This window comes from Alternaria infectoria, assembly GCF_024043175.1.
Source record: "Alternaria infectoria strain BMP 0036 chromosome Unknown scaffold_3, whole genome shotgun sequence".
NCBI lineage: Eukaryota > Fungi > Ascomycota > Dothideomycetes > Pleosporales > Pleosporaceae > Alternaria > Alternaria infectoria.
This window is the reverse complement of record NW_026250692.1, coordinates 639,101-651,635: the sequence shown is the minus strand read 5'-3', so window position 1 is coordinate 651,635 and position 12,535 is coordinate 639,101. Positions and strand designations below refer to the sequence as shown.

The 12,535-nt window shown below is 54.0% G+C and overlaps 4 protein-coding genes across 4 annotated transcripts; 3 read left to right on the top strand and 1 right to left on the bottom strand.

Moving 5' to 3' along the window:
- Positions 1-1,413: 1,413 nt before the first annotated feature.
- Positions 1,414-2,568, bottom strand: J4E92_002472 (uncharacterized protein; the record flags this gene model as incomplete). The annotated part of the gene is made up of 2 exons (XM_051493875.1): positions 1,414-1,442; positions 1,818-2,568. 2 exons carry the CDS (start codon positions 2,566-2,568, stop codon positions 1,414-1,416), a joined length of 780 nt encoding a protein of 259 aa, XP_051355554.1.
- Positions 2,569-2,926: 358 nt separating this feature from the next.
- J4E92_002471 (uncharacterized protein) lies at positions 2,927-4,206 on the top strand (the record flags this gene model as incomplete). The annotated part of the gene is made up of 3 exons (XM_051493874.1): positions 2,927-2,984; positions 3,039-3,515; positions 3,566-4,206. 3 exons carry the CDS (start codon positions 2,927-2,929, stop codon positions 4,204-4,206), a joined length of 1,176 nt encoding a protein of 391 aa, XP_051355553.1.
- A 729-nt stretch (positions 4,207-4,935) lies between these two features.
- On the top strand, positions 4,936-6,466 carry TPK2 (cAMP-dependent protein kinase catalytic subunit; the record flags this gene model as incomplete). The annotated part of the gene is made up of 3 exons (XM_051493873.1): positions 4,936-5,658; positions 5,709-5,962; positions 6,010-6,466. 3 exons carry the CDS (start codon positions 4,936-4,938, stop codon positions 6,464-6,466), a joined length of 1,434 nt encoding a protein of 477 aa, XP_051355552.1.
- Positions 6,467-10,542: 4,076 nt separating this feature from the next.
- On the top strand, positions 10,543-12,280 carry J4E92_002469 (uncharacterized protein; the record flags this gene model as incomplete). The annotated part of the gene is made up of 5 exons (XM_051493872.1): positions 10,543-10,694; positions 10,751-10,769; positions 10,828-11,183; positions 11,232-12,043; positions 12,096-12,280. The coding sequence occupies 5 exons, from the start codon at positions 10,543-10,545 to the stop codon at positions 12,278-12,280; spliced, it is 1,524 nt and encodes a 507-aa protein (XP_051355551.1).
- Positions 12,281-12,535: the final 255 nt, after the last annotated feature.

Below are 12,535 nucleotides of genomic sequence, written 5' to 3'. Positions count from 1 at the left end.
CGCAACGCAGGATCGCTGGCACGGTTGAGCCGTTGGGCCGCTCGGACCGTCAAGCTCGGTATACCTCGGCAGGCCAAGACGGCAATGGCGGCAACAATTTGAACTCCTTGGCGCAAGTTGCCTATGTATGTTGTAGAAAGAAAGAAGCTCGGCAGTACTGTTGATACATGGGATAAACGGCATTCAAGAATACTCCACCCGGACACCGTCGGAAGTCGCGTGGACACAAGGCCGACTGCTGCCTGGAAAAGGCGCAATATAGAAGAAACTCGCGCTCCAGTGTTCCTAGTCTCCCCAATATGGCGAGCGACGAGCCATCTCTTTACCCTTCAGTGGCACTCGGTCGATTACGCATCCCAGGGCCAGCAATCCCAATCATCCTAGTTGGCTCCCCTTTCTTCGTGCGACGACAAACTTCACGACAAAAGAAACACCTTCAAAATTTACTGGTGGTCATACACCTTTTGCTATACATCTACAACCTCACGGAAATTTTTGGCAAGAAAGAGAAAGAGGGTGAAGGTGACGACACATCGCCATTACTGGAACACCTCGTTCTGGTCTTCGGAGAACCTGCCTTACAGGAGGGACAGACATCTGTTTGGCCATACATATCGGTTGCCGTGGGATGGATCTTGTCTCGAGCGCTTGCTCACCCTCAGAGGGTGTGGATCTCTATCGTGCTATCTCTTCCCAGTGCTCTGAGGATGAGCAAGCAAGTCAATGTTGGAGTTAACTTGAGTGCACTTTCACTGCTCACCAGAATGACTTTCGTGGTATCGGGCTCTGAACATGGGCTCTCAATGGCGAATGTTGCTGGTGTTGCCCTCCCTGTGGCGCTGGCAAGACTTTGCTACCCGCTGTTCCTCAGGAAGCTTTGCCGAGCACTTCAAGTCCGGCCTCGACGCGTGCTAGAAGATAGCATTGGAGAACAATGTTTGAAGTGCATCCAGGCGCCATTCGCAGTATTCACTGTCGCTGGTGCGGGGTGGATAATAAGCAGCTTCGTCTTCTCTTGTCTCCCATGGCGAAGGCTGTTCAATGAGGAGGCGTCCAGGGCTCCATCGTGGACTGTGCTCTCGTTTGCTGGAGGGGTTGTGTTTCTTCCTCTTTTCTCGATCGTAAAGTTCATGAGGGTTCGAATTATAGGGAGGGAACCTGCAGCTGACTTGGGCGCCTTTGTGCAGTATCAGTTGGGAGACTGCGTGGCAGCGACGTGGTGGGTGAGCGTTGCGTATATCTTGCTGTGGTTGGGGTCGGAAGCGCTCTCATGGTGCAGCAAAATGTAACCCTAACTTATTAAGATAATTAAGTTAGTAGCTTTATTAGTAATTAGATAGAAGAAAATTTAATCTCTACAAAGTGTGACACAAACTAAGGCTTAAGGCCGCCGCTTTAACTAGTATAATGCTATTAGAGAGCTTGCCGAACCTTGCACGTGCCTTGGGAGTGGTGGCATCGTGTGCGACTTGCAACGCAGGATCGAGTGGTGTTCATGCGACGATGGAAATAGCAACTGAACGCTTCATTACATAGATGGGTATAAAGCTAAATCCGATGCGCGGCCCTACATGCTAGCATCACGCTGTCCTTACGACTCTAATCGCGCCTGCGACTCCCACTCCTACTACGTGTCCTGCTCCGTGACCGGCTCCGCTCGCCTGGGCTGCGACTCCTCCCGCGATCACGACTATCGTAGCTTCGACTTCGACTTCTGCTGCGGCTGTGACTACGACTGCGACTGCGACTGTCATAGCTCCGACTCCTGCTCCTGCTGTCATAGCTTCTGCTTCTGTAGCTCCGCGCACTTCCATCACTCCTTCTGTCTAGCTCCTCGTCCAGCTCATCGATTTCGTCACCCAACGGACTCTCCCTCGGCTCCAGCATATCCAAGTCCTCCAAGTTCGCCCGCGACGGCAACTTCCACAGACTCGTCGCGCACATGCGATCTTTTGTGAGGAGATCATCGATGAACTGATCGACATATGTGAGGGTAAAGGCATCCTTGAGGCGTCGTTTTATCTTGCGGTAATCGGTGAGGAGGGGTTCGAGGGTTTTGTAAATTTCGACGGGCTCCCAGGCAAGGCGAATGTAGAAGGCAGCGAGGCACCGCAGGTATTTGAAGTCGCCGAGTTTGCCTGCAGCGTTTAGATCGAGCGCCTTCTTGGTTGGGTCTTCGTCCTCGGATGTGTGGCCGTTTTCCTCCTTCTTGGCCTCGCCGTCCTGTGCTCCATCTTCCTCGTCGTCGCGAAAGTTGAGGTATTCAAGGATAATCTCCTTGTCCGGAACTAGCTGCAGCATCTTGAACGCTAGACACAAGAATGGTGTAGGTTTGCCCGTAATGCCAGTCGTGCCACCGATGAACTTGAGGTCGGCTGCGCGGTCGCACAAGGTCGCAGCGTTCAGACCGAAACATTGCTCTTTCCAGTAATAGGACTCGGTAATGCGCTCGCGTACACCCTTTTCGAAGAGCAGCGCCGGGTTCTGCCCTCTGATGAGGGCTCCGCGATAGCCTCGGTCGTCGAGGAGCGCGCTGGCGTCTGCGCGGTCGAACTGCGGTTTGGACATGTGGGTATACCGAACAGTCGTTTCGTGGCTAGTTTGAGATCGGAATGGTCCTTGGGTATCTTCGGGAATGCGCGTGCAGTATTGTGCGGTTTGGTGGTTTGGTAGTTCGATGGTGCTGCGGAGGAAGCTCGCGTTGATGGTTGCGATAATTTGAGCCGGGGTGCTGCCAGCAATCGATAGTTGCCTGCTCAACACCAGCGATCAACATGCAGCCCTACGAAATCTAGATCCACGGGGCACGTCACACCCGTCCACTGCATGCGCTCTCCTGCACGAACTGCCCTTACCATTCTACATGCACACTTTTAAACCATCATAGCATTCTTATACCCTTCGCATCCAGCGTTTACTTGTAGTTATGGGGAGACTTCTCCTTACTTCGAGCCAGGTTTCTGTCATCCTGTCGGCAGCCATTGGTACGCATGGCCCACGACGGGCACGCACTCGCATTCGCTGACAGCCGCCGGTAGTTCTTCTCTTCACACTCGCCCTCTTCCTTTCCGGCTGGGTATTACAGCAACGATACGTGCATTCTCTACAAGCCGCCATAAAGCCCCGATTACCCAAGCCTCTGCCCCCGCCCAAGCCGATAGAACCTCCGACATTGGACGTAAAATGGGCAAGACCGATGGGCGGCCGTCCGGAGGTGGACGAGACATATGCGCAGTATATTGCGGGGCAGACGATGGACTGGAGCCGCCTGGGCTATGTGCAGGTGGTGAGAGAGCATGTAGAACTTTGCAGTGCCGTGATGCTGCTGTCTGATCTACACAAGATGAAGAGCCCGGCCAAAAGGATACTGATGTTTCCCAAACTGTGGCTGGTGGAGTCTGAAGACGACAAATACGGCCCGCAAATGTCGACTACACGGCGACTGCTGCGAACAGCGGCGAGGCGGTATGGCGTCACTTTGATGCCCATGGAGCCTATTGTGGAAGGCGCAGACGGTGAGTGCTGAGCCCAGGAAGCTGCCCGCTGCAGTTACTAATAGAGCCAGACACACTGCCCTCTTCCTACTCACTAGCAAGCCTGTACTCACTGGTAGACTACGAGCGGCTACTCTACCTGCAAGGTCCGGGAGTGCTGCTCGACGCATCGGCTCTGGACTCGCTGCTGGCTTTCTCCAAGTCAGAGCCCATGGCAGCGTACCCCGCCACGCCAGAACGAACCGACATGTCGACATCACTCCTGATGATACACCCGTCACAACAGAGCTACAACCAGCTGAGGACACTGCGCACGACGAATCCGACGTCGGACCTCAACATGTTCCGCAAGACATTCACAGTGCCGGACTCGTTGATCTCGGAGTGGTCGCTGTCAATGGGCAACGTGGTCTACGAATCGCAGAACCTGCGCAATGTCGTCGACGACTTCAACGCGACGGCGTTCGAGCAGGCGACGACGTTCGTGAGGCTGTCGGATCCCGAGATACCAGGACCGGAGTACGACATTCCTTTTTCTGAACGCGCCAAGCTGCGGCCTCAGAACGCACAGGCGCAAGAGGCGTGGAGCAAGCTGTACGAGAGGTTCCGGCAACGGCGCATGGAAGTGTGCGGCCTTGACCTGGAGACGTACCAGCCGATCGTGGTGTCTGGTGGGGCCGATGAAACCCATGCGGTGGCTGATGAGCTGTGAAACGGCCAGGTTTTCTTTTGACGATGCAACGTGTGCCATTTGGGCGCTTTCGAGTCATGTTTGCGCAATAGTCTTTTGGGGTGTTTGTAGATGGGCCGGCGTTGGGTATAATCATGTCTGTGTATTGGCGCGCATTGCTAGGCGTTGACGGGTTCGCGACGAAGCGATTCGCAGTATAGGCAGGCTGGGTATAGCAGCCGGGACGACCATGCCCAGGTGGTGCATGGTACGCATGACGCAACAAGCAGCGATGCTTCGCGTGCAGCCCGGGCGGGCATGACACGATGTAATGAAGGGATGAAGACATTGACATGTTAGTTTGGATGCATGCATGCCATTGACTGCGGGCGCAAACACGGTGCCAGTGCAGGCGCGTGAAACATGGCTCTTTGACGAGCCGCAGGCGTCATGTTGTTGCCAATGCCGCCCGCGCGTGGTAGCTGCGACGCTTCTTCCCCGCGAGCGAGCGTCTACTGTCTAGCCCAACCTCCACCCATCACCTAGCCCAAAGCCTGCCTCGCCCGCCCACGCCGCCGACACTCCTCGCTGCTCTGCTGATGCCCGCGCACCTGCACACCCACTGCCCCTGAGCGCATCGCCTGCTGCCGTCTGCGCCGCGCCCCCGTCCCGAGCTCCCCGCGCATTCCTGGCCCCAGTGCTTGAGATCGCCCGAGCTGCGTCGAGGAACAGGCAGGGCCGCGCCGCCGCACTCGTCGCGCCGCCCCTCCAATGCCTACCCTGGGCTTCCTCAAGAAGAAGCGGACCAAGGACTCGAACGGCTCCAAGGACCTCGATTCGCCGACGTCGCCCGTCAAGGACGCCCACTCGCCCATCACGCCCACGACGTCGCGCAAGTCGGGCTCCTTCCACCTGCACAAGACCAAGACCAACGAGTCGCTGACCAACACGGCGAGCAACACCAGCTCCACGGCCCCGGCCGCGCCTGCCGCCGCCTCCAAGCCGTCCGACTCGATGAACCCCGCCTACGCCCACCAGCAGCAACACCAGCCGCCGACGCCCTCGCACAACGTCCCCAGCATACAGAACCTGATACACCCCAGCAACACGCCCGCCCACGCTGCCGCCCCTAAGCATGCCGGCGCCGTCCAGTTCCAGACGCAGCCCCTCAACCAGGCGCGCGTCACCAAGGGCAAGTACTCGCTGACCGACTTCACCATCCAGCGCACCCTCGGCACCGGCAGCTTCGGCCGCGTCCACCTTGTCCAGTCCAAGCACAACCAGCGCTTCTATGCCGTCAAGGTGCTGAAGAAGGCCCAGGTCGTCAAGATGAAGCAGGTCGAGCACACCAACGACGAGCGCCGCATGCTGCAGCAGGTCAAGCACCCCTTCCTCATCACCCTGTGGGGCACCTTCCAGGACTCCAAGAACCTCTACATGGTCATGGATTTTGTCGAAGGAGGCGAGCTGTTTAGTCTGCTGCGAAAGTCTCAGGTATGTCGCATCCGTGCCTGGCATCATGTATCTGATACTAATTCCTGCAGCGCTTCCCCAACCCCGTCGCCAAGTTCTATGCCGCAGAGGTTACGCTCGCACTCGACTACCTGCACTCGCATAACATCATCTACCGCGACCTGAAGCCCGAGAACCTGCTACTGGATCGCCATGGCCATCTCAAAATCACCGATTTTGGCTTCGCGAAAGAGGTCCCCGACATCACATGGACGCTGTGCGGTACGCCTGACTACCTGGCGCCAGAGGTCGTCGCGTCAAAAGGCTACAACAAGTCCGTCGACTGGTAAGTAGCAATGTCTCCCCCGGCTCGAGTCGCACTAACAACGCCAGGTGGTCACTTGGCATTCTCATCTTCGAAATGCTCTGCGGCTTCACTCCCTTCTGGGACGGTGGCTCCCCCATGAAGATCTACGAAAACATCCTCAAGTCGAGAGTCAAGTACCCACCGTACATCCACCCTGACGCCCACGACCTGCTGCAAAAGCTCATCACACCCGACCTCACCAAGCGACTGGGCAACTTGCACGGCGGCAGCAAGGACGTTATGAACCACCCTTGGTTCGCCGAAGTAACGTGGGACCGACTACAAAAGAAGGACATTGATGCACCCTACGTGCCACCTGTGCGAGCTGGCGTTGGCGATGCCAGCCAATTCGATAAGTATCCGGAGGAGACGGAGGCATACGGTCAGGCAGGGGATGACCCGTGCGTGCAGAGTCCTCCTTATACTGTAGACCACATTCTGACGTGTCCGAATAGCCACGGGCACCTATTTCCCGACTTCTAAACCCATAATCGAAAAGAGATACGATATGCCTCTCCTTCAGAATCCAACTAGGCACGGCGATCCTGGTCTAGTACCCGTCGAAAGTCCGCGCCATTCGTCCTACCGTACTTCTCTGACCTTGACCCTCTCCGTGCTCTATCTTCGCGCGATGTTGATGCGCGTGGAATCCTCATTGTCTATTACTACTCCTATCTCTTGATTGCTGGGTGCCATTGGATATGGTTCGGTGTACATTGTTGGGCATGAATGACGGTGCATGATTGTTGAACAGTAACCGCCCGATCGAGCGCGGTGATTGAATTAATAATACAGAAACCTTGACTGGCTCTCCATCCTGAACTTTCTGTCTTGCTATGAGAAGTGATGTCTGTATCAAGACGTAGAAACGGCGAGCATTGCAAGACTTGAGCCGAGAATCATCCTTGTTTGCTAGCTATCGATTCCTCGTGCCGTACATTTGTGCGCATCTCAGATTGGTGCCATCCACGCCTCGCTCCATGCAGTGCCCACCTGAACTATTCTGAGTCAGTTGTATACCTACTGCTTCAGACAACATCGAATGTCCATCAAACGATGCGAAAGCCGAGGTGAATTTGTTCAGCTCTCCTGGCATGGCACTGACTATCTTGCTCAAAGTCTGTGCCTCTATCACTCCAAAATTGCTGCAATCAGCACTTGAGCGCAGATTGCCTGGTTAAAAAGCATCCATCTGGCAAACCTCACCTCAATTATGAGTGAAGTGGACATGCGTAGAAAGCAGAGGACTAACATGGTGGTGGTTGAGGATCCTCGCGATACAGAAACACACGGGCGAGCAAGGGCTGCCCAGATTTTACAGTCCCCAAGGATACGACATACGACAGGAAGAAGCATTTCCCATTCCTTAGATACATCTTGGCCGCATCATAAGAAAATGAGAGGCGTAAGAGGTCCGCGGACTCATTGACTGCGTCACGGCCGTGCATAGCTTGGAAGCGTGGCGGCTTGGTGACTGAACTTGTGGGTGACTATTGAGTAGGGCATGTCTTTGTCGGCACAAAAGCATTAGCCATCGACTTTCAGATCGCTCTCCCGTTCATAAAACCTTGAAAACATCGAGAAATTATTCGTTGGAGTCGGCATCAGCCTCAGTTGAGCTGAGCGGTATGACATCACAGACACGCCAAGACGCTAGAGAGAAAGCGGGGATTTTGGAGGGAAGCAACCATGGCGACGGGTATGGAACATCAACGACATTGCGACATGTTCAATTTGACGCGGACGGTAAGGAGACTCATCGTACGGATGAGACCCAGAGCTCCGATGCGTTGATAGGCTGGGATGATCTCAGTGAGTTCGACTCTGCGCTACTCCCGGTGGATACTAGGAACGTCGTGAGCTAACGGCGTCAACGCAGTACCCTGGCAGCGAGACAACGAGTTCATACTCACATCCCATCGGTACGTTTTCCGCGTCGTAGACGGCACACGGCTTGGGGCTAATAGTCACTAGACAAGCAACGTTCTCTTACCATCACTCACTCAGGAGCGTCTTCCAGGTCCACAATGAGACAGTCAACATCTGGTCACATATCCTGGGTACCGTTGCCTTCTTGTTGGTCGCTGTCGTGTTCTACCTGTCTGCTCGTCGGAGTCACCTAGACAGGTACAGTAGAAGCGGCGACGATGAAGCTGTCTACGTCTACTTTACCTCTGTCATAGCGTGCTTCTTTTTCTCGTTCTTGTAAGTACCTCTTGATACTCATCTTCAACCCTCATGCCTTGAGTTTGAAGAACAGATGGTACTGACGCTTGATAGACACCACATCTTCCTCGATCACAGCGAAATTGTTCGCACCTGGACGGGCCGATTCGATTACCTTGGTATCGTGATACCACTGTATGGTACGACAATTGCCAGTACACACTTCACTTTCAAATGCGATCCTGTACTACAGGAAGCCTACAGTATCTTTGCTACTGTCGTGGGCCTTGCTTGCGCACTCACTACTCTGCACCCCACCTTTTCTGGTCCTCAGTCTCGTCATCTCCGTACGGCGCTTTATCTCCTGTTGGGAGCGTCTTCTTTCCTTCCAATAGCGCATGGTACCCACGTCTATGGCGTGGAAGAGATGGATAGTAGGATGAGCTTGGGCTACTATCTTGGACTAGGCGTTTGTCATGGCACCGGAGCTTTGTTGTACGCTGCGAGAGTGCCTGAGAGATGGTACCCTCGGCGTTGCGACGTAATCGGGAGTAGCCATCAGCTTATGCATGTGCTGGTGGTGTGCGGCGCTGCAATGTACGGGGTGGGTGTGCAGACGGCGAGGAAGTATTGGGAATGCAGCGCGCAGGAGTGTTTAACAACGTAGACATCCTCGGGTCCTGCTTCACATCAGCAGCTAACCCTTCGAAATCCTCAGTATGACCCGAAACTTTTGACCAAGGTGTTCGGAAAGTATTCAGTCAAAGTCGTGTGATGACAGATCGAGGAACGAGGTGGCTGGGTACCACTTTCTCAGGACGAGCGTAGGATCTCCGCGGATGAGGCTCAAAAGGCTGCAGCTGAGCCCACTGTGGAGCCTACCCACACTACACTACCATCTTTTTCGATATTCCCGGAGTTGCTTCGTCTTCTTGCACAGCATCTCAGTACCCAACATGCCTTCTCCGGCCCGTTTCCTCCGATATCGCTGCAGTGACTGTAGCAGCCACCGTACGTCAGGATCTAGGCCTAGAACTCCCGCTTGCGAAAACCTCTCGGAGTTTGGGATAAGTCGTCACATCCATCCAGCGTTGGCCTCCAAGTATCGACGAGCCTTGGCGTTGTGAGAGTCAAATACCGAGTTACCAAGGAGCGGATGACGTTGCACTGAACTCTAGGCGTTTGAGGATCATATACCCTCCCAAATCATCGATGTGCTCCAAGAGTCCCTGTGCGTACTCCGTGTTGCCGGGGCGGAAGCTGCAGTCATGCAAGATAAGGCACTGAATCTTCGCTTGATTGGTGCAAGCATGTTTCACAGGCCATCAATATCCTGACAGGAGCTGATCGACAAACAATTAACGATCTCAAATCCAAGCTGGGATTGTAAGAATTGTGCAACGGCGCGAATCCACCCACATGCCTGGTATAGTTGCCGTTGCACCAAGCTCTGAGCTTATCGGGCCACGTCTCCACACGCACGCGGCAGACACACAACTCCCGTCACATCAAGTTTGTACCATCACCAGAAGTCAAAAGCAAAGCTACTTTTCAGAAGCAAGAGTAAGTCTTGATTTTGAGTTGTCATTGTTGTTTGCTGCGTTACTTCCAGTCGTTTTTGTCAACGCCACTTCTTCGACACGAACAGTATGCTCGTACTAGGAACAGGAAGCTGTTGAGGCTGAAGAGGTATTAGCGACACAGGCATTTTGTCAAATGCTGACCGCGGAAAAGCAGCAACTCATATTATCTCCAGACGTTCTGATAAGGATCCTTGCTGGCATCGACTACAGTGAGTCTAGTCTCTCGCCTGGCTAGCGCCAAGAGATAAGAGAACGCCCCTGCCGTCCCCCACCATCCCGCGTCAAACCTCATCCCCAGCGAACCACGACTCATCGCATCGACATTCAGCCTTTCATGCTACATTTTAGCCAGTCGAGAAAGAGTCTCAATTCGCTACAGCAGCATGTGGATCTCAAGTTGACGCCCTAGCGCTCATCGCACACATCGCCTGCACCCGAGAGCGCGGCAAAGCATACTTTCTCCGAAGCATTGGGCTTGCAGCTGCTGGGCATCGCCAACGAAGATAACGAATCCGCCAATATTACTGAATACAGACACGGAGAAGTCTGATCTCACTTGGCCTGGGGAACGAGTTGCGCCACAACCTTAGCCGTGCGTCACTGTGCTTCACCGCGGAAGTATCATTTTTGGAGGTTTGTGCATCAATCTATATAACCTCCAGCTTCCGTTTGGGGCCACGGCTTCAGCAAGCGCCCGCTCCCAGCTTCCATATTGCGTCTGTAAAGAATCGCCAGCTTTACACCCTCCCGACCTACCTTTCAGAAGTATCAGTATCGTAGTAGGGCTCGACCTCCCAGGTGGTACTCATCATGCCGTTCGCTATCAACATGCTCTGGTCGGCACCAGAGATCAACCCATACAACAAGAAGGCCACATCTATTCCCGTCTTGAATCCGATCAACAAATATGGTCGTGTGTTCTTCTTCTCTTACCTAGGCTTCTTCATTGCTTTCTGGTCATGGTAAGTCGTTCCCCACATGTGGGTCTTCTCCGTTGCTGAGTGCTAATACTTTTCAGGTACGCGTTTCCACCTCTGGTATGGTCACCCGCAACCCACGAGACTGTCAGAATTGTACAGACTAACATCCCCACAGCTGAGTAAGAGTATCAAGGAGGACATGCATTTGTCACAGGATCAGATTGCCAACTCCAACATCGTCGCGCTATGTGCAACACTTTTGGTCCGCTTCATTGCGGGACCCATGTGCGACCACTTCGGCCCGCGCATTACATTTGCCAGTCTGTTATTCGCCGGTGCTATCCCGACCGCTCTCGCTGGCACTGCACACAACGCTACGGGTTTATACTTCATCCGTTTCTTTGTTGGTATTCTCGGTGGTACCTTCGTACCATGCCAGGTCTGGACAACTGGATTCTACGACAGAAATGTTGTCGGAACTGCCAACGCTTTGGTCGGAGGCTGGGGTAACTCTGGCGGCGGTATCACATAGTAAGCGGGACGTCCCCTATGAAGCAGCTTCCGCTGACATTTCTTCAGCTTCGTCATGCCCGCTATCTACGACTCTTTGAAGAGGGACCAGGGTCTCTCCTCGCACGTCGCATGGAGAGTCTCCTTCATCGTTCCATTCATCATGATCAGTGCATGCGCTACCGGTCTCCTGCTGTTGACCGACGATACGCCCACCGGAAAGTGGTCTGAGCGTGGGGCAACCGTGGTGTCTAGCAGCGATCAAACCAACCAAGCTTCCGTGGTCCCCACGACCGGTGCCCTCGATGACAAGCCTGCGACCACTGGATCGATTTCCTCCAACGACGAAAAGAAGCGAGAGCAACCGGCCGCTGACGTAGAGGCTGGACGTGGTGATGTTCAAGTCATGGACGAATTCCAGCACGAAGTCGTAGTCAAGCCTACTTTGAAAGAGGGACTGAAGGTCATGTTCTCTCTCCAGACACTGATGCTCTGCGCGGGCTACTTCTGCTCCTTCGGCGGTGAACTCGCCATCAACTCTATCCTTGGTGCTTATTACCTCAAGAACTTCCAGTCCCTTGGTCAAACACAATCTGGACGCTGGGCAGCTATGTTCGGTCTCTTGAACGTTGTTACCAGACCGCTCGGTGGCTTTATTGCGGATCTTATCTACAAGGTTACCGGTCGCAACCTCTGGGCAAAGAAGTTCTGGATCCACTTCGTCGGCGTTATGTCTGGTATAATGTGCATCGTCATTGGAAAGGTCGACCCCCACAACCTCAGCGAGATGATTGGCCTCATTGCGGTCATGGCCATATTCCTTGAGGCGGGTAATGGTGCGAACTTCGCGCTCGTACCTCACATCCACCCTCACGCTAATGGTAAGTCCGACTGCTTCACTCATTGAGAGAAGACCTACTGACATTTCCAAAGGCATCCTCTCCGGTATCGTTGGCGCGACTGGTAACTTTGGTGGTATCATCTTCGCCATCATCTTCCGCTACCACAAGACGGACTATGCGCAGGTTTTCTGGATCATTGGCATCATGATCATTGCGCTCAACTGCATGTTCATGTGGGTAAAGCCTCTTCCCAAGGGCCAAATCGGCGGTCGTTAGAATTGTACTATGGCTTTTTGTTTGCTGTTTTAGCGTCGCTTCGTACATATGATACCTTTGTTAATCGTAACTTGCATTCCTTGAGCAGTGGATGGTCGACTGTGACTTGATCAACGTTACCAAAATGCAGCATGACGGCGTGACTGCAGTGACAAGTATTAGCTCCGCCTGTTTGATCGCAAACATGGGGAGTATTCTTGCTGGCGATGTCAGCTTGGCTAGCGTGGCTATAATGAAATGGCGCGCAGCCCTCCT